We start from the raw sequence: 26,142 nt of genomic DNA, 5'->3' as shown, positions 1-26,142 counted from the left end.
AAAGGATGAATGAATTGCTGACTTGGAGCTTTTACCCACCAGATGGAATTATTTCAAGTGATTCAAAGGTAATAACTAATAACTAAGAATAGGAAGCCTAAGATAAAAAAGTTCCGTACAGTCAGTAAACAGCCACATGCATTAACAATGAAAGCAAGCGATGATAGCCTTCACGATGAAAGCTCAATATATCCAAGGACTTCACTATTTCTCTTTTCAGCAGCTTAAGCTATGGCTACATTAGCATCAATTAAAGGATAGTCTAGTGCAAATGGATGTGATATAATAATACTCACACTAGAATAACCAAGCAAAGAGAAACTCCAATAAGATTTCTAACAGCACAAAAATTACTAGGAGAAGTCTAAGGTCATGATTCCCAGTCATAAAACAGTATTCACTCAAGTTCACATGGCCAGCTTGTAGCTGGAAAGGAAGGACACATCCACACCCAAGTAACAAAGGAGCCAAACCCTCATTAGTCATTGCAAACATGTATATACGCACATGGTTATATATGTGTGTGTGTGTGTATAGAGAGAGAAAAAAGAGTTCCTACACCCTAGTGTAGATAACTTATCTACACCCTAGGCTTAAAATACAATGGGGGCCGCATTGTTTGGGTGATCCAAAGCATTCATTTGATGGGTCCTCACATAGATAGAGTGTGCCCAAAAAATTAGCTCCATAGGATCATCATAACCCTTCAAACTATAGAGGCAAAAATTGGACAGAATTGTGAAGGTCTATACACGTCCATTTTTACCTCCACAAATCGTTGGGTTGGGATGATCCTATGGAGCTGATTTTTTGGGCACACCCTATTTATGTGAGGGCCCATCAAATGAATGCTTTGGATCACCCAAACAATGCGGCCCCAATGTATTTTAAGCCTAGGGTGTAGATAAGTAATCTACACTAGGGTGTAGGAACTCTTCTCTCTCTCTCTCTCTCTCTCTCTCTCTCTCTATATATATATATATATATAGCATAAGAGAAAAGGAAAGAATTTTCTGAATTATTTGTAAAATCTGTGGTTTTGACACGGTGGATTTTCATGCAAATACACCACAAAATGCCCTTTTTTCCTCTCGAAATATTGTTCCAGTCCTCTCCTAAAAGACAAATATACATGCCCTCTCTCTCTCTCTCTCTCTCTCTCTCTCCACATATCCCACCTCTCTGTCTTCCTCATCTCTCAAATCTCTCTTTAGGTTAGCTCTCTTCCTCTCCCCCAGCCCTTTTTCGTTGCCCAGGAAACCCGTTTCCCTCATCCAATTGAAGTCACTCCCCTATAAACCCTAAACCCTATTTTGTCTCTCATCCAACTCTCCTTAAAACCCTAAACCCTATTTCTTCCTTTGTTCCCTTCGGCCTTTATTCCCAAACCCTAATATATCTCTTGCTGAAAATTGGAGGTAGTGTTCAAGAAGCCATAACCCAATATAATGTCGGTGTAGAAGTAGGTTGAAGGGACAATATATTTTTTTCCCACCAGGAGATTTGGGCTTCTTGAAGCAATATTCCAAAAGCCATAATCAATAAAAAGAACGACAAAGGTTTCGGTGTGGGGAAGACGAGGGAAAATACGATATTCTGGGCAGGGACGGGAGCAATCCGGTTTAAAAACCCCGACATGGATTCAGTTCTAGAGCAATGCTGCCATAAATCACATACAGCAGAATTCGTCATCTTCGTAGGAGATTCTTCGACATTCGCGGAGGTTTTTCTTTTTAAAGCCTTGGCTGTGTTTGCTGCTATTTTTCGGTTATTTCTTCCTTTGCTTTGCTACTATTCGATAAAATGCCCAAAAGAAGTTTGCATTCAAATTTATCTATGGAATATTTTGATTTAGAGTTTTACTTCCAAATTATCTTACGAAATTTACTCCACATCAAGACATGATCTTTATAGTAAATTTTCAAAGCATCAACTATATGCTCTTATTCTATTGCTTCATTATTTGTTTGGGGAAGTGGACACATACTAACTGCCACTATGAGGTGGGGTTCGTGGTTGTTCTATTTCAAAAATGACATTAATTTGTTAAATCAAAAAGGCGTTTTTGGGTGTGAAAACCTGAATCAATGTCAAAAACTGAATCGAGATTTTATATGGTGTCTACCTATGAAAAAAAAGATTTTATATGGTGTCTTTTTTTAAAAATGGAAATACTTTATATGGTGTAAAGCCCTTATGGTCCAGTATTTTTAAGAAGTAAAGCGGCCCACACCATAGGATGATCCAAACCGTCCATTTGATGGGCCACAAAGTAAATAGGTTGCGCCCCAAAAAATCATTTCCATGGAAGTGCAAATATCATTTTCTATCTATTTTTAGCAATGGTCCTCTAGATTAACATGCTGAAATTTGATTAGTTATGGCTGCCATCTTAGGTTGTCTTCAGTCAATTTTACAGTGCGGAAAATGATATCAAAATACCATATCCAATGGGTTATTGGTTTATTTTTTAAGCAAAAAAAAAAAAATCAATGCAGGCATTCAGCCATATGAAAGCCATGTGTGGTACTCCATTTGTTTGTTTTTTTTTCATGAAAATTGAAGAAAAAAAATCAGATAAAAGTGGCTGAAAATGCAGCATTTTTTTATGGAAGACATCGGTTGTTGTTTCTATCATTTGTGTCAATTTGGTTCTTTTTGAAATTGCAGTTTATGTAAATGCAATCAGAAATAGAAGAAATGGAATTATTTTCTTTCCTTCGTTCCCTTTCTCCATGTCCTATTGTCCTATCCATTACAAGGCTTAATAGATAAATGGTTTAGATTGAACAAGAGGGCTCTATTTATACTTTTAGCTGGTCATATTTTTTCAGATAAAAGTATGACCATGGATCATATAACAACTCATATTTACAAGTTTCTAGAGGCATTTAGCTATTACTTTCTTTGTTTTCATTTACCAAAAAATTAGCTTCATCATAATATCTCCCCAAACAAATTCACATAATATTACATTTCCTGCTTTCAACCATATGTGTATGCATATACCAACAGTGACAACACAGACTTTGCTTAAAAAATTGACTGGTACTGAGATTAACAAGAGTTACCATCAACCATACACATGGCTGCATGTTTAGATGCATACGGCCATCATTACCCAGTCCATTGACAGGCCTCCAAAATTGCGGCTTATTTGCAATTTTTTTTTTTTAAATGATTTGCAAATAAAATTACTTTAATTTAATCATAGTTACAAATGGGATTATAGATCTCTTTGGAAACCATTAAGTATATCATTTCTAGGACTATAATAATTTGTGTTGGCAACTAATCATATATAGGCCCTGTTTGTTTGCTTACTAGATCTGAGAATATGGAGAGAATGACATTCATGGGTTTTAGATTTTACAGTTCTTGATTGCTTCTCGAGGGACTTACTATTTTGTATGAGAAATGAAAGATAAATTGGGTACTTTCTCTCACGTTTCTTGCATTACATTCATTGTTTTCCCTCTCTCCAATAGTTATATTGCTAGCATTTGAACTTCTGATATTTTTGCCAACAAAAATTATGGATTACAAAATTGAGTGTGTGCACCAATGGAACAACACTTGATCTTCAATTATTCTCATTATTTTTTCTAAAAGTGTGGTCTCTTCATACAGTTGGTATGCAAGTAGTTCTTTTTATTGAGTCAGGGAAGTTCTGCAGGAAGTTAGGTGGCTTACTTTTCTTATTGTATAAATTAGTTACTACAAATTAGAATTTTTAAATACCTATTTTGATAGAAAAGATTCTGATGATTAAATCCCGATCAATTCTGAGTTTTAGCGCCTCATTGGATGCCCCAAAAATAAGCCTTTATTTGCAAATGATAGTAGCAATTTTTTTGAAAACACAGCCTCATCAAATCTATCTAGCCCCAAAGATTTGTAGCTTAATTTTTTTTTTAATTTGATGATTTGAGATGATTGATTTAATTATGATTGTCGCTTCTGTGCATCGCACAGGGGTTTATACACACACACACGTAAAAAAAACCCGTGCGACGCACGGGCCGACAAAGAACTGTACGGACCACATCATAGGTTGATCGAAACCGTCCATGTGATGGAACACAACATAAATAGGTTGTGCCCGTAAAATCATTTACATAGGCTGATCCTAGTCCTCCAATCTATAGAGGTCTCCATCATTGTTGTTCCTCTTACGGTGCACGGAATTCGTCAATATTTTTAAAGGTGTCCTGAATCTGTAGTATTATGTAATATGTTCACAAAAATCCGTAGTATTATGTAACATATGCACCCAATTCGTAATTTTGCAAAGACAATACGTACTTTGAATAGGTATTTGCAAAGACAAGTGTTGACTTTGTCCACTTTTTTTATTAAAAAAGCATAAAGGAGGGGGGTAGGATTGGAATTATGTGGCTTTAATGGGTGCCTTTCTTAAAAAGCATAAAGGAGGGGCTAGGATTGAAAATAGGTGGATTGAATGGGTGCCTTTGTTAAAAAAGTCAAAAAAAGTGATGTGTAATTCTATTAGAATTTTGGGAGAAATTAAAATAATTCTCTCCTTTTCTTTTCTGCTCTATATATATATATATATATATATATATATATATATATATATATATATATATATATATATATATATATAGAGAGAGAGAGAGAGAGAGAGAGAGAGGAAAGGGTTCCTGCTAACGTTAGCAGCTAGCTTAGCTGCTAGCGTAAAACAAGGGTGGGCCACATTGTTGGGCTGATCCTAAGCATTCATTTGAAAGGCCCCATCATGGATGAGGTGTGTACCAAAAATCAGCTTCATTGGATCATAATAGGATGTCCATTTGTGGGGGTGAAAATGGATAGATACTGTTTGTCCACTAATCTACCCATTTTTTCACCCCACAAATGGACACCCTAAGATGATCCAATGGAGCTGATTTTTTGTGGACACCCTATCCATGAAAGGGCCTTCCAAATGAATGCTTTGGATCCCCCCAACAATGTGGGCCCACCTTGTTTTACGCTAACGTTAGCAGGAACCCTTTCCTGAAATGTTTCCATGATTTTTCAAGATTTCGGCTGAAATTTCGTATTGAATTCGAAATGTTTTGGTTTTGCTGATATCCGAAACCGAAATTTAAAACCTTGAACGCATGTCACTCGGTCTTTGATGTGGTTAAGCCGTTATGGATGCCTCTCTTGCTTGTATGATTGTTTCTAAGCATGTGTATGTGTTTATTCTTGCATTTCTCAAAGTTTCATCTTAAAATTTTATCATTTGCTTATGTCTTCGTACGTTTTCGTGATTTTACAAGATTTCCACTGAAACCGAAATGTTTCCGTTTTCATGACAACCGAAACTGAAACTGAAACCGAAATTTAAAATCTTGATCTGAACAATCCACTTATTTTAAAAAAAAGACCTTGATCTGAGCAGTAACCGCAAAAGTTGTCAATCAGTCAGCCGGACAGTTGAGTTCCTAATGAATTGAGATATGTTTCCTAATTCTAAAGGTTTCATAATGTTACTCATCTCTCTAATTTGTCTGGAATCACCAAGGAGAGGTTGTGTCATTTTTAATCAATTAATTGCAATTGAAGAGTTGCCCTTAATCTAGAACTTGTGAGTGGAGTGCTGAAACCGAAATCAAAATTTATACATTGATTTACACATCCACAAAATGAAGAAAATGGGAGATAAGCTACTCCACATCTTGTCTCCCTTTACTTTTGTAACAACCTTTCATGCGATTAAAATAATATCCCAATTGCATTGTACAATCACTAAGGAGCCTATAGGAATATCTATGATTTGTGGTCATAGACACGGAGTGTCGGACAAAGTGAACTCCTAAAATTTAGAAATAGGGACACGTCTAAAATAGAAAGTACATATAATCATGATTTGTGGACACGGATTCGTGTGCCGATTTTCAACACATATATGAGGTATCTAACATGGCAACCCCTAAAAATCTAGAAATAGTGTCACACTCATACACATACATACATATAAAGTTACTGACACTTCTATCAGTAGATTTAAAAGTGTCTAAAGGAGTGTCGACACATGTGGACACGGACGACACACGTGTTGACAATAAATTCAAAGTGTCGGCCAAATCATAGAGGAATATCCATGTTTACTGAGGGGGCATAGGACAATCATACTATATATATATATATATATATATATATATGAGGAAAATGATTGTGAGCTTGAAGCTCATATAGCATATATGAGCTTGAGGGCCCAAACACATGGGTCCCACATTTTTTGTGGTGATCCAAACCATTCATTTACAAGGCCCCATCATAGATAGGGTGTGTACCAAAAATCAGCTCCATCGGATCATCCTAACAAATCCAAAAGTGAAGGGCAAAAATGGGCAGATTTGTGGTAAACGGTGTCTGTCCATTTTGCCCTCCACTTTTGGATGGGTTAGGATGATCCTATGGAGCTGATTTTTTGTACACACCCTATCTATGTAAGGGCCTTTCAAATGAATGTTTTGGATCATCCTAACAATGTGGGCGCACATGTGTTTGGGCCCTCAAGCTCATATAAGCTATATGAGCTTCAAGCTCACAATCACTTTCCTCATATATATATATATATATATATATATATATAGTATGATTGTCCTATGCCCCCTCAGTAAACATGGATATTCCTCTATGATTTGGCCGACACTTTGAATTTATTGTCAACACGTGTGTCGTCCGTGTCCACATGTGTCGACACTCCTTTAGACACTTTTAAATCTACTGATAGAAGTGTCAGTAACTTTATATGTATGTATGTGTATGAGTGTGACACTATTTCTAGATTTTTAGGGGTTGCCATGTTAGATACCTCATATATGTGTTGAAAATCGGCACACGAATCCGTGTCCACAAATCATGATTATATGTATTTTCTATTTTAGACGTGTCCCTATTTCTAAATTTTAGGAGTTCACTTTGTCCGACACTCCGTGTCTATGACCACAAATCATAGATATTCCTATAGGCTCCTTAGTGATTGTACAATGCAATTGGGATATTATTTTAATCGCATGAAAGGTTGTTACAAAAGTAAAGGGAGACAAGATGTGGAGTAGCTTATCTCCCATTTTCTTCATTTTGTGGATGTGTAAATCAATGTATAAATTTTGATTTCGGTTTCAGCACTCCACTCACAAGTTCTAGATTAAGGGCAACTCTTCAATTGCAATTAATTGATTAAAAATGACACAACCTCTCCTCGGTGATTCTAGACAAATTAGAGAGATGAGTAACATTATGAAACCTTTAGAATTAGGAAACATATCTCAATTCATTAGGAACTCAACTGTCCGGCTGACTGATTGACAACTTTTGCGGTTACTGCTCAGATCAAGGTCTTTTTTTTAAAATAAGTGGATTGTTCAGATCAAGATTTTAAATTTCGGTTTCAGTTTCAGTTTCACTTTCGGTTGTCATGAAAACGGAAACATTTCGGTTTCAGTGGAAATCTTGTAAAATCACGAAAACGTACGAAGACATAAGCAAATGATAAAATTTTAAGATGAAACTTTGAGAAATGCAAGAATAAACACATACACATGCTTAGAAACAATCATACAAGCAAGAGAGGCATCCATAACGGCTTAACCACATCAAAGACCGAGTGACATGCGTTCAAGGTTTTAAATTTCGGTTTCGGATATCAGCAAAACCAAAACATTTCGAATTCAATACGAAATTTCAGCCGAAATCTTGAAAAATCATGGAAACATTTCAGTACAAAATCACGGCTGAAATGGTTTTCTTTAAACTTTTTGTATTTTTTAAAAATATCTTAAAGGGATATTATGGTTCTTCTCTTTTCTGCTAGTGGAGTGGATTTTTGTCAGGGTTTCTGTCGAAATGTCTTCACATTTTTATAAATGTATCTGATGTGCATTAAATAACAAGAATCTTTTACGGTTGTCGATGGGGCACTTTCTGCCACTAAATAATTGTACTACCACATTTTAATAAAAAAACATGCTTACTTTAAAAAGAGTACCTGTTGAACGGTACGTCGTCTTGCAATTCTGACTCCCAAACAAAAAATGCGGGCATCGCATCCTGATAGAGAGATCTTATTTATACCTTCCCTGCTGCATGTTGTGATCTGCAAAAGAAAAAATCACAAAAAATGCTGGAAATAGTTTCATGGTGCAACTAATTAATATCCTCTACAAAGTAAAACCCAATAAAATATTCTTCAATTTGTATAAACCTTTAAATTGAAAGACAGGGTACAAAGAAAAAAGATGGGGAGTGGAAACAGAGACTTGAATAAACATGGAGAAATTCCTTAGATGTATAAAAATATCCCCAGCATAGACAATGGCAGGCATAGAAATGTAGTACAAGGTGAAAAAGGCACTCACTGCTGGACCATCATCCCGGCCATTAATTCCTAATAGTTGAGAGCCTGGCCTATTAGTCGTTCGGATGGGAACACCTACAAACATATAATGCAAAAGACCATAAATCCATTTCAATCAAAGAATATGGAGAGATGAGATTATTATTATGACTTCAATAAGAAGAAAACTGCAAATGCACTAATCATCTGGCTGAATTGTAATACAAAATCCAAAGCCATTAGAAGATGCGCTATTGAGGGTAATTTAATAATTCTGTGCCTTGCATCCATAAGCCATGGTTCAACTTGGGATAGTAAAAGTGCTACTGTTTACATTTTAGATTTCTTTCCTTTCATTTTTGAGTGAAAAGCCCTTTCAGTGGTTTAATGACTACTTGACATGTTTTGAAGATTCGATTAGTGAAGTTTATCTTAATGTATTTATAAAATGAAACAAGCAAATATCTCTGTCTTTTCTGTCATGTTTATTCTTGTGATCACGTGATTGTATAATCCTGAGTGTGAATTGTGATTGCATGCTTAGTGAGTTCATCTTGCTTTCCACAACAAGGAATACCTTTATCGCTACACATCCGTCAAAGATAATGTGAAACTATCTCTAGCTCACATGAAAAAAGGAATTGATTCAAATCTTCTTAAGTGGAAAACCATTTCCGTTACAGTGACCAAGTTTAGGGGTGTTCATTATTCGGTAACAACCGAAATAACTGACTGAACCTGAATTCGTTCGGTTCGGTTATTCGGTTGTATTTTTTTACAACCATAAATTTTCAAGTTCGGGTTCGATTTTGGTAAAAAAAAAATTCAGTGTAACCGAGAACCCGAATAAAGTGCCCCATGAATGTGATTGGATGCGTGGCCAGCCAAAGTTTGGTCAATTGTCATTGACTCCACGTCCCCACGTTTATAGGATGATCGATCCTAGCCCCTTCACGGCATCACTCATTAAGCCTCATATTAGGGTTCTGCCAAGAGAGAAAAAATTGTTCTCGCCTATCTCGAATCGCCATAGTGTGAATCGCAGGCCCCGGCCCAATCTCGCCCCTCTCGAATCGCCATAGTCACGAACAACCAAAGCAAAAAGGCCTCTCTCTTTCTCTCTTCTTGGTCAGGGTTTCTGAAACGCACCAGATCTTTTTCCTTTTCTCTTGTCCTTTCCATGGAGAATGATTTGGGAAGAAATCCAAAGGCCTGCTTGTTTTACATTAAACATTTCATACGTGGCACCGAACAAATCCAACTCCTTGCCTTTTCCATCTCTATACATTTGAATCAGTGCAAAACTTCACAAAATCCAATCTGTGTCGAGGATCAAGAACAACTACAACATAAATTAACTTATTCGTCTTTTCAATGTCGCTCCAATACTTATTATACTTGTCTTTATTCTCCTGGCCATCATTCGCAACTCAAATTCAACACTCTCTCTCTACTGTCACAAAAGGCATCCATTCTCCTGGCCATCATTCTCAACTCAAAGTCATCACTCTCTCCACTGTCACAAAAGGCATTCAGCCTCACTAATTTCATGAAAAAATGTTGGATGTAACATACAATGAGCCCGAACCCGTATGGTGAGCTTATAGAAGTTTTGTAGCAAGGTCGCCATCCTCCTAACATTTTTCCAATCTTCACAATCGGCCTTCCTAATCCCATCCTCATCCCCCGAATCAAGTTCACTACTGAATAAAGATCTTGCTCCTCAAACCTATCAAATGTTTTTTCAAAATTTTCAATTGCATTTAACATCAAGTAAGTCAAGTTCAACCTAATAGAAATATCTACAACAAACTCTTGCTTTGAAACCTTTCAGTCTCAACACTCTTTGAAGAGTTTCAACCTAGCTAGAGAACTCACATAGTTAACCGCCACCGAACACGATCAACTGAAATTTCCACTTCTTTCAAGACATCACCAACAACTAGATTAATTATATGTGCAATACACCTCATATGAAGTTATTTTCCTTGTAAAACACTAGACCCCCAATTGACAATTATTTTCCTTGATTTTCTTTCTAAAGAGATTCGATTCGGAACTATTATAAGTCCAAGGTCCAATATTGAAATCATTTCAGTTTTAAATCCATTGGAATTATTTCATTGTTTTATTTTATAAAGAACAAAGAAAGAAATGAAGAATTATAAAGAAAGAGAAAAAAAAAATTGATTTTGAATCTTTAGCACGATCTGATCCGTACATTTGAAATAGACATTTATGATCTCCCCCTCTGTGCCCTGCGGTAATGATTCCTCTAGCATTATGACCTTTACCACAATGATGTTGTCCATTGATCAAATTATTTTGACTTTACCTTTTTGGCTCCCGAAGTAACTCTCATCAACTAGAACTATTATGATGTGAACCCTTAGCAGTAATTCATCGAATTGGTTAGATATCAAATAATAACATCCCCTTCATATGATCCCATTATGTAACAAATTGGGATTCATTTATAAACAAATTTTTATCTAAGTAACCAACTGCGACATCATTTGAACTTGCATTATCGTAACGGTGAACATTTTATCAATCCCCCAATCAAGCAAACACTTCTCAACTGCCTTACCAATAGCCTCACCTTTGTGGCTAGAAATTGGACAAAAGTTTATTATCTTTTTATGCAATTTCCAATCATTGTCCATAAAATTAACTGTGAGACACATGTAATTAGTTTTTTGCAAAGATGACCATGTGTCTGGGGAAAAAAACCCTTTGACTTGAGTGTTTCAAAAACTCTTTTAACTTCGACCTCTCCTCCAAGAAGAATAGAAGGCAATCCCTAGTAACCGTCGAACGTGATGGAACACGAAATTTAGGACGTGCAATTGACATTAAATGTCTAAACCCTTCCTTCTCTACAAATTTGAAAGGAAACTCATCAACAATGATCATATAGGCTACCGCATTTCTAATAGCCTCTTGATCAAAATTTCAATTAGTAAGGGTACAATCCCCCTCTCGACCATTGGTTGGTTGGTAATTCAATTCTGCTTGCTTTGTGTTTGTATTGGCGGAGAACTTTTTGCATGAAGACGTGTGATTTCTAAGGTAGTTCCATTTATTTCAGATCACAACATAACTCCTTTCCACAATAGTTACACATAGCATTACTTTCACCCTCCTCATTAACAAAATTTTTAAAGTTGTCACACACATAAGACCTTGGCTTCGTCGTCTTTCTCTTCTGTTACGTTGCAACCGTTTGGTTTGAAACTATGGGGTTTGAAGATTGCTTGCTAAAAATAACATTAGGAGCATCTCCTTCCAAAAACATCTGAGGAGAAAATAAAAAGTGTACAAAAACTTTACATGCATGCATTACCCGAAAAGACGAAAATAGTTCAGCATTACAAAATCAACAAGTGTGTGGATATGGAATAAAATGTGTTTTTCTGGGCATACTTGGATGATTAGACTCATTGTCAATCCACTAAAACATAAGAAAATGTCTATTTTGGAACATCTAGATGCATGAATCTGGGTTTTTAAAATAAAATCTGTTAAAACTTCTCAGTCAATCTCTATTCACATACCCTAAAAACTCTTTTCCTTGTCAAATCCACTTCTTTCTCTTAGGGTTTCTCATTTTTGTGTGATTGACGATTATATCTTCAGATTATAGGTTAGAACCTTGCTAAAAAGTAAAAACTCAAAACCCTCACGTGTTTTAGCTTGATCCTAGAACCCTAGTTCAAAGAATCCATCTCTTATCTTGTTTTGCTCAAGAAATTTAGGGTTTCTTCACCATTTCCCAATATTTTCTAGTTCTAAAACCCACCTAGATTTCTTGGGCCACGTTTGTTTTAGATTATGACAACCGATTGTGGAGTCTCCAACCGATTATTGGACAAAAAATTGCACTGAATTTGAGTCCAATAATCGGTCTGGGACTCCACAATCGGTTGCCTTAATCTAAAACAAATAGGCCTTTGGATTTCTTCCAAATTATTCTCCATGGAAAGGAGAAGAGGAAAGGAAAAAGATCCGGTGCGTTTTAGAAACCCTGACCAAGAAGAGAGATAAACCTTTTTGCTTTGGTTGTTTGTGACTGTGACGATTCGAGAGAGGCGAGAGTTGCGATCCGAGAGTCGAGATTGGGACATGGGTTGCGATTCACATGGCGATTCGAGAGAGGCGAGAACATTTTTTTTTTCTCCCTTGGCAGAACCCTAGTACGAGGCTTGAAAAGTGAAGCCGTGAAGGGGCTAGGATGGATCATCCTATAAAGGTGGGGACGTGGGGATAATGACAATTGATCAAACTTTGGCCGGCCACGCATCCAATCACATGCACGTCACATGCATGGCCCAATAATCAGCACTTTATTCGGTTTTTCGGTTACATTGAATTTTTTTACCAAAGTCGAACCCAAAACCAAAAACAGAAGATTGTAAACAAAACAAGACCGAAACTGAAACCGAACCGAGGAAGCCTGACTTCGAGAGGACTAACTCGGAGATATATCATTGAATAGCGGATAAGAATCGGGTTCATAGAATGGATCAGTTGCCCCAGAAGAGGTGTCTAAACAGGACTAGGGTTCCCGAACGAATTCGGTTCGGTCGGTTATTTTGGTTATTACCGAATAATGAACACCCTGAGGTATGACAGATCATGGCAGCGAGGCTGCACTTAGAATAAAACCACAGCCTGAGAAAACTCCAGAGTTTTCAAAGGCCATAGCTTTCATCTCTATTGCATGGAGGAACTATGTAAGCATACTAGTGGATAGTAAACAAGAATAGATAGATATATAGACAGATAGATATTCCAGTCAAGGTTTAAAATTTTGATTTCGGTACCGGTTTCGGATTTCCGGAAAACTGAAATTTCTACCGAAATTTTGTAACACTTTTTTAATATTATTAAATAATGTCATTAAATCGAAATTTCAGACCGAAATTTGGTAAATGGCGAAAAATTGAATTTCGGTTTCGGTCCCCACCGAAATCCGAAATTTCGGATTTCGGTTGAAATTTAAAACCATGATTCCTGTTAATGAAAATGACAAAAGCCACCATTATGACATTACCATGTGCCACATCCAAACTACTTCCCTAATGACATAGAAACATATATAAAGGATGGGTATAAAGATTATTTGACTTCCTATCTCTTAACACCCCCCGTGAAGCTGAAGCATAGATATCCAGGGCCACGTGGTCATGGTCTCCTAAAGCTTAACTTTGACAGGTCTAGCCTTGGAAATCGGGGGCCGGCAGTTATTGGGGGAGTGCTAAGAGACGAAGGAGAAGTGGTGAGGTGGGCTTTTGCAGGTCCTATTGGGGTGATTGATTCTAGTGAGGCGGAGGTGCGAGCGTTCAACAAGGAATGAAGCTCCTAGTGGGAGACGATTTAAATAGAATTACAGTGGAAGGGGATTCATCCAATGTGATTCGTTGGTTGACTAGCACTGATATTTTCCCGTGGAGATTTGAAGAGTTTTTTGATGAGATCAAAGACATTGTTGGTAACTCGAGCATCTCCTTCTGTCATATCAAAAGATCTGCTAATGGGGTGGCGGATAGACTTGCAAGGGAAGGGGTTCGCAAGGAAGCTTCTAGGCAATTCGACTTTAAGCCGCTTTCAGATATTGCTTTTTCTTTGTTTATCTTTTGTGTTTTTTTCCGTATCTCCCTTGTATCTTCTTTGCCATTCTTCTTACTTGTCTCTGACCATCTCGGTCTCTTTTCATAAATGAAATTTTTGACAATTCAAATAAAGATAATTATGTTGTTTCTATAGCGTTGTAGCTCTCCTGGTATAATGTTATAGCTCTGACCATCTTGGTCACGGGGCCTCATCCTTTTCATTATTAATAAAATGCTCATCATTAAAAAAGACATACATAAGCAAGCAAAAAAAAAAAAACAAGGTGTAAAAAGAATAATGAAAACACAAAGAATATCAAAAAGTTTCATTTCCTTTTAATGTTTATGCTGAAGCTGCAGAGTAATGAAAGTGTTCGTAACTTAGTATCGCCAAAACTAACAAGCACCATCTGAAAGAAACCACACCATGCTTTGAAGCCAAAGAAACTTATTGTGAATGGTTATTCAAGGAATCCAAAAAGTTCAGATAAATGCACAGATGGAAGCCTTCCATACCATTAACCTGTAGATCTGCATATTGTGGCCATTGCATCCTAAAGATAACCTTATCATTCAGAAGAACACACCAAGCCTGCAACACAATATACTGTTATATAGGGATTGGGACAGACTCAAAAAAATCAAATGTATGCGTGGAAAAGATAAACAACCAAATCGATAAGAGGCTTTTTTAGAATAGTTTCATCCAAAACCATGCCAACCAAGGATAATTTAGAGAGCTGTAGAAAAAATCATTAAGGGTCCATCTGGAACGAGCGGAAAAAATATGAAAATTTTTTCCATGGAAAAAAACCCAGGGTGCAGCAGGGTAGAATTTTCTCCAGGAAACGTGAACTTTTAATCTGGAAATAAAAAACCATAGAAAATGAGTAAGCTAAACGCTGGAAAGCTCATTTTCCAGCGACAATATTCGCCGCATCCAGATAGACCCTGAATTTGCTAAACAATGCTAGCACAGACAGGCCCAGATAACTGAAACCAAAAGGAGAAACTCTTTTGATGATTCAAAAGCCAGAAAAAGTAGAGATGCCAAGTTCCAAAAGAAAGCTTTGACAAGGTGTACTCTTTAAAGGTTCAAGAAGCCAAGGAGTTCTTTAAGGCTAAATTTACAACCTGTTAAAAGTATAAAAGATTAAATAACACCATCTCCAACAACTTGAGCTTTTGGAGTAATTGGTTGTTTCACATGGTATCAGAGCAGAGGTCCTGGGTTCAAACCTCCTTGAGTTAAAAATCTACATGCAATGGCCAACCCAAAAGAGGGGCCACATGTGCCACGTGTAGGCCAACCCTAAAAAACAGGGGGCCACACGTAAGGGGGAGTGTTAAAAGAATAAAAGATTAAATAACACCATCTCCAACAGCTTAAGCTTTTGGAGTAATTGGTTGTTTCACACAACCCATTTTTCTTGAATCACACCAAAGGCCTGTATCAAATTATTGATCCTTTCTAGACTTCATCTACATGGTTTCATGTAACAATATTCAGTCCCTATTTTCTAAGAAACACAATAGAGAAAACAGAGCTTCCATAAACTAAAAATATCATCAATCCCTAATCAGTATCTAGCCCTTCAACATCTGATCGTATAAAATCAATAGGCAGCCACCAGACAAAAACTAACCTGAAGATCATATTCTGTTTTCTGCAATGATTCTCTATCAGCTCTGCTCAGTTGAAATGTTCTCTCCACATTTTGTACTGGGTTCGTTCTGGAAATTACCACAAATGAAGCACATCAAAAAACGAAAGTGAAAACAAAAAAGAAGATGAGAGGATTCAAACATAAACCTATAAATACATAGAGGTCGCATAAAAGATTGCTGTGCATATGGCATATCCATCGCAATATACTATCTTCAGAATGTAGAGAGCAGGGCATATTAGATGACAATGAACCCGGATTCACAAAAACTTCTAGTACCTTGATAGACTACTTAGCCATGAGTCATGACAAGAACATCAGAAATATGGTACACAAAATGCAAATTAGTTTCCAACTTCAGACGGGACATGAGACATGAAGAATTTATAGCATTAGAGACAATCGTTCGTGTAAGTTCAGACTTCGCTTGATAATAGCCAGTAAAATTTAATGGCATTCCCAAGAGTAAATGTTCATACCCTGTGGAGGAAATAATGAGAAGAAAACTTTATAATGAGCTTGCTCCATAAACTCACTAACAATTTTAGTTTTAGCATAACAACTGGCCAAAAAAATGTCTCCCATTGAAATGCCAATTGCCTCAATAATCCTAGCAAATGCTGCTTCCATCTTCCATTTACTAATGATAGAATACAACCATATTAAGACCAGTAATGATCTGACAACCAACATGTTTATCACCAGCAACTTAACAGTTTTCCCCGTACTGAAAAAAAAAAAAAACAAAAAAACTTCCACACTTAAAATTAGGCAAGCAGGAATATGACACCCCATATGTCACTACAGAGATCCTGCGAATTACCAAAGGCATACAGCTGTCGACACTATCAGACATTGAAAGCAGTAAACCCCACGCATGCGTAATTACACCTAAATTTTCATATACCCTAATTAGATGTAAAATCCTTCACCAAATTTTAGAATGACTTAAATCCAACTCAAGTGTGCTTATAAGCCAAAAGAGGTAAAAAGGCTTTCCGTATCTCAAAAATATCTGAAAAAATAAATGTTCTAGCTTCAAATAAAATATGCTAAACAGCCAGTGACCTCAGGCGATATGATTGAGAAATGCCCATACATGGTATGCTTCTGTGCAATTAAACAACCAGAGACCTCAGGCAAGATAACTAAGAAACACAATACTCAATATTATAACTAACAAATTTTTTAGGAGTGTTAATGAGAACAGTTATATAAGTTAAAGAACTAGAAAATACAGGCAAATAAAGAGAAAGCACAAATATAGGCCAATAACGAGAAAGCACATTACAGTTTTCTAACTCTTTCACCAACAAATATGGATCGTCGATGTGAGGCAAAACACCTGGTATAATGGTCAAGAGGGTCAAATGGTGTGTTCGAATAGATCACTTTTGATGAGGACACCCAGCTAGGATTTTGAGTATACCAGTGTAGACGGAGGTGCCAAGCGAGTCATCACCTCCTTTTGGTTCGATGAAAGGCTTTGATCGAGATGGATACAAACTCCATAGCACAGATTATCCAAAGTTTCAGAGACCGTTAAATTATTAAGTACTTTGTGCTAGGTTACTACTAAGACAAGCACAGATTTTGGGTATACCAGTGTAGATGGAGGTGCCAAGCAAGTCATCACCTCCATTTGGTTCAATGACAGAATTACTAGCTTTGATCGAGATGGATACATACAAACTCCACAGCACAGATTATCCAGAGTTTCAGAGACCGTTAAATTATTAAGTACTTTGTGCTAGGTTACTACAAAGACATTTGGGGGAGTAACATTTTTCATGTGCCTTATGCATTTATTTATGATGAAAATTTGTAATATTGTATTGAGACAATTATGGGGTGCCATATGCAACCTCTCTTTTAAAGAGAGGGCCCCAAGTAGTTAGAGACAATTATGGGGTGCCATATGTCAATCTCTCTTTTAAAGGGAGGGCCCCAAGTAGTCAAGTCTAAAAAACTAACCCTTTGTGACAAGTCACTCTCTCTTTAAAGAGAGTCCCAACTAGTTACCCAAGTAGTTATGTCCTACTAAAATCACCCATTGCCCTGTGTCATTCACCTAACAAAGCCACACGTTGCGATGTGTCATTCTTTTAACGAGTGAGTCTCAAGTAGTTACGTAACTACCGGAACCTCTCATCCCTTAAAGAGAAAACCTTGCACATTTTTTGAGGATGATGGAATTAATATAGAATTTTGGGTGAGCCTCTCACTTTCTTGCAGGGTGTGGCTATTTACACATTCCATGGTGTGAGATCAAGGATTTTTAGGTGAAGCAATGTATTTCTCAATCAATTCTCTCCTCTTTCAATCCGCCTTCTCTTTCTTGAATTTCTGATTTCAAACTCACAACACGATAAAAATCCATTCCCACAACCAAGAATCTTATTTTTTTTTCTTCTAATATCCTCTCTTTTATTTTCTTAAAAAACCAAAATGTCCTTCTGCCTCAATTCTTCAAATCCACCTCAAATTGAAACTAAATTTCAAAATTAAATTTTGGACTATTCTTTTAGACTTCTTAAAAGCCTAATGCTACTTTTAGTTGATTGCTACATATATAAGAAAATTAAAGACTGGTTATTTGTATTCGTAGAAACTATTCCCATTTGTTAATGGCAACTAGTCACAGTTATTGGCAAAAGATCTTAAAAGATCATGAAACCTATACCTAAACAAGGAATTGTTTACTGACAAGTCATACACCATTAACTCAACAATGTAGGTCAAAGACAACAGTTACACAGAAAGTTCATTCTCGCGCCATTTTAATCTAATGATTAGTTCATTTTACAAAACATAAAGGTTCTATTTTAGTACGCTATAGTATCACATACAAGAATATGAATATTAAATATAAAATACCAGCATACAAAATTGATACATAATATACAAGTCTACAGTAAATTATTTATTTATCATCAATATTGAAAGAGTAAAGCCAATTCGCAAATTCAATAAATATTAAATATAAAATAGCAGCATACAAAATTGATACATAATATACACGTCTACATTAAATTATTTATTTATCATCAAAATTGAAGGGGTACCATTCAAAAAGATAAAGAAAAATCAATAACGCTTTTGATGATACAAACTGGAGGTTTGTTTGTAGAATCAGAACATCAGAGGTAAGAGTAGCTTTGAAAATTATGAAATTAGGTAAGGCCAAGGGGCCTGAAGATATTCCTATTGAGACTTGGATATGCTTGGGTGATGTGGGTTTGGTTTGGTTGACTAGATTATTTAACAATATTTTGAAGATTAAGAAGATGCCTGATGAGTGGAGGAAAAGTACATTAGTACCTATTTATAAAAATGAAGGGGATATTCAGAGTTGCAGCAATTACCGGGGGATTAAGCTAATGAGTCACACCATGAAGCTTTGGGAGAGGGTAATTGAGCATAGACTAATAAAAGAGACTAAGGTGTCAGAGAATCAGTTTGGCTTCATGCCCGGACGATCGACTATGGAAGCTATATTCTTGATTAGGCGGTTAATAGAGAGATTTAGAGAAAGTAAAAAGGACCTTCATATGGTTTTCATTGATTTGGAGAAAGCGTATGATAGGGTTCCCAGGAGTGTTATGTGGTGGGTCCTTGAAAGGAAAAAAGTGCTTACTAAATATGTTGATGTGATTAAGGATATGTACGATGTAGAAGTAACTAGTGTCAGAACCACAGATGGCACATCTAGTGAGTTTCCAATTACAATAGGACTGCACCAAGGATCAGCTCTAAGCCCTCATATTTTTACGCTAGTTATGTATTCGGGATGAGGTGTCGTGGTGTATGTTATTTGCATATGACATAGTATTGATCGACGAAACCAAAGCAGGAGTAAATGCTAAATTAGAGTTATGGAGAACTACTTTGGAATCCAAAGGTTTTAGACTGAGTAGGACTAAGACAGAGTATATGGAGTGCAACTCTAGTAATGTGAGGAGGCGAGACGAGGATGTAGTAAATATGACTGGACAGGAGGTCCCTAAGAGGAATATCTTTCGCTGTCTTGGTTCAATTCTACATAAGGAAGGAGAGACTGAAGAGGATGTTAACCATAGAATAAGAGCAGGTTGGTTGAAGTGGAAGCTTGCCTCAGGAGTCCTGTGCAACCGTAAAATCCCTACCAAGTTGAAGGAAAGTTTTATAAGACAGCTGTGAGGTCAGCCATGCTGTACGGCTCATAATGTTAGGCCACCAAGAAGCAGCATGTGCATAAGATGAGTGTAGCGGAAATGCGAATGCTTAGATAGATGTACGGCCACACAAGGTTAGTTAGAATTAAAAATGAAGACATTCGTAAAAAGGTGGGGGTGACACTATTTGAGGAGAAGATAAGAGAGCACCGCTTAAGATGGTTTGGATACATCCAACGTAGGCCTTTGGATGCTCCAGTGAGAAGAGGCGACTCGTGCTAAGTTGATGGAGTACAAAGAGGTAGGGGCAGACCAAAAACAACTTGGGTAGAAACAGTGAGGAAAGACTTGATAGCTAAGAACATAACAGAGAACATGACCTTGGATATGATAGAATGGAAGAAAATTATTCAAGTAGACGAACCCAACTAGAGCCAGGATTAGAGCCGGGTAGATTCCTTTTACCTTCTTCATGAAAATTTTCTAAAGGATTCATTTAGCTGACCCCAACTAGTTTGGGACAGAGGCTTTGCCGAGTTGAGTTGAGATTGAAGGAGTCAAGCCAATTCGCAACTTCAATTTTGCGAGGTGCTTTCACATAAGAACATCAATGTTTCCTAAACATCATGGGATTTGTTTGGTCGCAATGAGGTGGTGCTTTTCAATATGCAAAAGTACCCGGATCGTCGGGGTGAAAGTGGCTATATTCTCTCGTAGAATATGGTAGTTTAAAAAAGAGAAGAAAGTCATGGAATGGAATCCACAGCTATTCAGTCTTGCAATTCGATCCATAGGAAGTCCAGAGATCACAGCCAAACATTGATAAACCAAAAGTCTACGTGTCTGTTCTGTGAAAAATGGTATCCACATTACTTAGATATAATATAATGAACAGTACATTTATAAAGCTGAAAATGTCATCTCGGAATGTGTCGATGCCCTCTTAGTAATACGATAAAATAGTGTATAGTTACATAAAGTATCTAGCACATCTATGCAAATATTCGGTGAAAAATATTTTAGTTGCAGTCCCAAGCATGCAGGTAGGAATTGATCAATTCAGTGAAGGAGGCTGCACATTAGCAACAAGCCAAGAAAAAGAAAATAAAAACCTTTAGCTCATAAAACCTAGAAAATACAATTCACCAACCATTTCATGAGAAGCTAAAATTTATAACCCATTAAAAATATATAACTTAAGACCTCTCAACATAAGCGTCCAAAATTTGTCAGAAGCGACAAAACAACAATGCCCCACCTCTTCACCCATTTTAAGAAATAAATAAATAATGTTGACTGGTTCCCAACAACAATCATTAAATACATTTTATAATTGGATATGAGCAACAGAAGTGTGAATGCAGACTTTACAATGGGTGAAGGATTGCTCAATCTCCCAAGGAGCCAACCAAGGCTCAAAAGTTCAACCAACAGCCTCATGTCGATAACATAATTCAGTAGGAACAACAAAATTTGTGTTCTCCAATGCCATCTCTAAAACAAAGAGCATTAGCTTGTTTCTTTTACCATTCAAACAAATAAAATTGAAGAGTATTTGCAATGATCTAAGATTCTAAAAATCTCCATATTAACCCCACAAAGAACCAGTGGTCACTTAGCCAAATTGCTACTCGCTCCACATCACCACTGTAACAAACATCAGGCTTCTTTTCAGAGAATCCACCATTTCCAGCTTTTTGTGTAAGCTTTGCTCCATAGAGAACCCTAGTATCATTACTCTAAAAAGAAATAAAGTAACGTATCTTAAATATTTTAATGACGAGTGAATTATCAAGAACACAATATTGAAAATAATTTGCAGAATTGATGCAATAGAACATAACCCTCAAGCGGAACCTAGAAATCAGATTTTAATACATTGAACATGGAAATTTTGCTTAAATAGAAACAACCCACAATGCAATTGTTGCTCTTTGATGAAACTATTACCTTATAACTTCCACCGAAATAGAAATAAATACAAATTAGAGCAAGCTTACTTCCATGAGTAAACAAGTAACGCACTCACCCATCTGTTGTAAGATTCGATGCAGTCAACTTCACAGGATGCAGTGGATGTGCCGATGTCACCCAAAAACTGTATACAACAAAAGATATTCTCATTTCAGTGATAAAGTAACTTGTCCAAATAGAAGCCATAAAAAGATAATTTAAAAACAGAAATTAGCGCATCTTGTGCTATAGAACACTACACTTAAGAAAGAACAAAGGAACATTCACAAGAACCGTTAAGACAAAAAACCACTAACTAAACCACATTAATTATCTCCAGTGAAGATTTGGAACCAAAATAATTTTATGCAATCAAGAGAAGCTGTCAAACTCAACGAATTTGAATTTTTTCTCTAGACATACAAGCAAAATCAAAGAAAAAGCAGGTGTTCAGTGTTGACAACCTGTGAAATCTTCAGCAACATTTCATTTTCTTGTCCTCTTTTTCTTTTGATAACTACTAAAGAATAGATTGAACAAAAAAAAAGAAAATAATATAAAATTTAAATAATAATATATATATTTTTTGAAATGGAAAATTTTAAATAATAATAATAATAAATCAACAATAAAGTGAACCATTCCAATTCCAGAACATAAATCTAGGTGTATAAGATAACTAGGTTTAAAATGAAAAGAAATTCCATTTCGACAATTATAATTTACCTTGAAGAATTGAACCATGTCAAAGCATTAGATGAAAAACATGTCAGACATGCAAAATAGGCATAACCTTAGAAGCAGGAACCTTCTCTCGGGGTGCCGCTCCCACCACGGAACCTCGATTCGGCGCTCCTTAGGAGGGGAGCTTCCAGGGAGCGCGACCCCAGAGAGACAGGAACCGTTCTAATGACGCTCCCATCCTGCTTCTATTACTCTAGGTCCCACCATCACCAACTTCCTTACATGAAACTCCTCAAACTCTTCACAGTACTTCATTGGAGCAAAGCACAAAGGCTTGTCCATCTTCAGAAGGCACGAGGAACGAGTGCACACAAATGAAGATGGTGAAGATGGTTAGAAATTAGCTTTTAGATGTACTTAAATTTTGAATGATACATATGAAAATGGTTAGAAACTATTATTTTTTGATGTACTTGAATTTTGAAAGATATATAAAGAAAATATTACATACACGCTCCCATGGCGCTCCCAAACTTAGACTCTTCTAGACCCCACACTTCCCCTTCCCCTTCCCCGCCCCCGCACCCGCTTCGTGCTTCTAAGGGCATAACCAACCATTTCCCCACCACACAATTGCCAGGTTAAAGGTAGAAATATAATGTTAAAAGTGGAAGAATTTGATCATTAAAAATTCGATGATCATCACAGAAGATGTTATATAGGAAAAAGGCAAGGCAACTAACATACAATGATGAAAGAAAATGGGCAATTTGCCCCCCTTCTAATGTGATTTGACGTCAAAAAATGTTAAAATCTGCCCAAGGGGGGCGCATTACCCTTTTTTTTTCTTTTTCTTTTTTTTTTGGGTGGGGGTGGGGGGAGGGGGGGGGGGGGGGGGGGGGGATCATCTCCCAAGAAAATAACCAAAAAAGAGCACTAGACCTTCCCTCACCTACACCATGCATTGGGCATCACAAAGAAGTTTTTGAATATGGCATATGCCATAGGAAAGTACTTACAAACATGAGAATAGTGCTAGCATTGAAAATTAAGATATTGTTGGAAACCGAGAGATCTCTAAAATATGATGAAACATGATGTGTAGCCAACAACAAGGGAGACGCAAGAAACAAACATAGAAAAAGCAAGAAAATAGAATACATTGTTCTTCGAAAATGTGCCTATGTCCATGGGAGAAGAGAGTTTCACTATTTCAATCAGGGTAACAAACTCTCATTTCTTCCTTTCCTCTGAACCATGAAAACAACAAATAAAAAAAAAAAACTCATGACCCTAATATGCAGCTTATATAATAATATCACCACATCAAGAATTACTAAAATATCCTTATAGCGCAAACTGAAAATTAAATTTCTCTTCCCAGGAGCTGCCCCAAAAGCCCGGATAAGTGCGGGCTCCATCAATCATTAACATCTGCTGATATTGGCCAAGTCCAAGCAAATGCTTGAACTTAGTCATCGTAACTTAGTCAATATATCCACACCATTGTCATCTGTACGTATTTTCTTAAAGTGAAAGTAATCAAAATATCCATCTGTCAACCATTGTTTTATCTTGTGAAGTCTCACATGAATATGTTTAGTCATGGCATGATACACTGGAGCACTAGACCTTCCCGCAATGGGCATCACAAAGAAGTGTTTCAATATGGCATGCGTCATAGGAAAGTACTTAGTTACTTAGTTACTTACAAACATCAGAATAGTACCAGCATTGAAAATTAAGATATTGTTGAAAAGCGAGAGATCTCTAAAATATGATGAAACGCGATGTGCAGCCAACAACAAGATGAGATGAAAGAAACAAACACACACAAAGCAAGAAAATACAAGATTTACATTGTTCTTTGACAATGTGCCTATGTCCATGGGAGAAGAGAGTTTCACTATAATCAGGGTAACAAACTCTCGTTTCATCCTTTCCTCCGAACCATGAAAACAAAAAAAATACCCGTAACCGTAATATGTAGCTTATATAATAATATCACCACATCAAGAATTACTAAAATATCCTAATAGTGCAAACTAAAAATTAATCTTTTTCTTCCCAGGAGCTGCCCCGGAAACCCGGATAAGTGCGGGCTCCATCAATCATTAACATCTGCTGATATTGTCCAAGTGCAAGCAAATGCTTGAACTTAGGCATTGTAACTTAGTCAATACATCCGCACCATTGTCATCTGTACATATTTTCTAAAGTAAAAATATCCATCTGTCAACCATTGTTTTATCTTGTGATGTCTCACATGAATATGTTTAGTCATGGCATGATACACTGGATTCTTCGCTAAATGTATGGTACTTTGACGGTCAAAATGCAACAAGACGCATCCCTGCATCAGCCCTATATCACAAACCAATCCAATCAACCAATAGCCTCCTTAGCAGCCTTACCTCTTGCGTATGCGTAGCGCACATTAGTCTGAGGGTGACGAATCACTGCCAGAATACAAGACATCTACACAACAGATAGAATAGTCCAAAACTATTAATGTTTTCATAACACTTGTAAATAATGGAAGAAAAGTGACGGTGGTCAAATTCACCAAGAGACATGAGATGTGGTGTTGAAGCACGTGATAAAGTGGGGCCCACAGGGACCACGCACTAGAATTGAAGAAGCTTCGAAAAGAACATAGGTTTCACTTCAGTCAAGCAATCCATGACTTGTTTGACAGATAATAATGAGTCAATTCCACTCATGCCGACATTATAATAGTTTCTTTTATTTTCATTAGCGGTTATTTGTTTTATTGAGAAGCTATTAGTAGGATAAGTCAAGCAGTTCATTTGTGATAGGTGATATTTGTTTAACTCAATTAGGACTACTACATATCCCATACCCGCATGAACTGAAAACCACAACCCCAGTTGCAACGGGAATACCATTTAGTTGACCTATGCATGCGTGAACAGCCCCAGTTAAACTTGTCTTTCTCTCTCTAATGTTCTTCCTTCGAGCAAAATCCAATGGGGTCGATAGAGACCGTCTTTTTCAAAAATTCTGCTTTTTGCAATCCCAATGTTGGAAGCATTGTGTTGTCTAGCTAGGTCACAAATTGCAAATGTCTTGATGAGTTATATTGCTATTTCTCGAGGTAATCCATATCAATGTAATGAAAGTGAGGAGCCTACGACAATGACGGAATGTCTCGAATAATCGAAAAGGTTATTTATCTAAGGCTTTAGGGCCAATAAAATTATGAATGAATAAACAAACGAAATAAACTGACTTTTCTGCAGCTACTTCTGGTCGTAGGAGTGAAGCCTCACCTAGGTGTGAAGAGTGGGATATAGAGTAGAGAGAATCTAGTTTCTTTATCCTTGTAAATATTGACTAAGCTATTCATCTTTCCTGACATTTTCCTTCTTTTTTCATGTGACCGAATCTGTGTATTTTCCCAAAAACCTATAGTCACCTTCTATTTCTTTTCTCCATTCCCTTCAACCCATATTCAGTACAGAGATTCTAGTTTCTTTAACCTTGTGAATATTGACTAAGTTATTCATCTCCTTCCTGCGATTTTCCTTTGCCAGAGCCTAGATCCTTTATTTCTAAGCCTGAACTTTTGCACCCTTCCTCTTTACATTCAATATTCCATAGTGACCTTACTACAACCTTTAATTCCAGCCTGTCTTATTCTCTAAAATCTGTTAGTCTGGACCTATTTCTTTATCCACTTGATTGCATAGATC

At 36.8% G+C, this 26,142-nt stretch overlaps 1 protein-coding gene across 2 annotated transcripts in view; it reads right to left on the bottom strand.

Moving 5' to 3' along the window:
- The window catches only part of LOC143874486 (E3 SUMO-protein ligase SIZ1-like), a 52,355-nt gene that overhangs the window by 7,386 nt on the left and 18,827 nt on the right, over positions 1-26,142 (bottom strand). For both annotated transcript variants that reach the window (XM_077376894.1, XM_077376895.1), the window contains exons 7-11: positions 21,819-21,887; positions 15,615-15,702; positions 14,485-14,560; positions 8,376-8,449; positions 8,006-8,113 (exon numbers count right to left, since the gene is read on the bottom strand). In XM_077376894.1, coding sequence (XP_077233009.1) covers positions 8,006-8,113; positions 8,376-8,449; positions 14,485-14,560; positions 15,615-15,702; positions 21,819-21,887 — 415 coding nt within the window. The remainder of the gene's footprint in view (positions 1-8,005; positions 8,114-8,375; positions 8,450-14,484; positions 14,561-15,614; positions 15,703-21,818; positions 21,888-26,142) is intronic.

The sequence above is a fragment of the Tasmannia lanceolata genome, unplaced genomic scaffold (genome assembly GCF_043159265.1).
Source record: "Tasmannia lanceolata isolate RefF3 unplaced genomic scaffold, GAP_Taslan_0.1 ptg000002l, whole genome shotgun sequence".
NCBI classification, from domain to species: Eukaryota; Viridiplantae; Streptophyta; class Magnoliopsida; order Canellales; family Winteraceae; genus Tasmannia; species Tasmannia lanceolata.
Note: the sequence above shows the minus strand (reverse complement) of the source record. Positions and strands in the feature narration are given on the sequence as shown.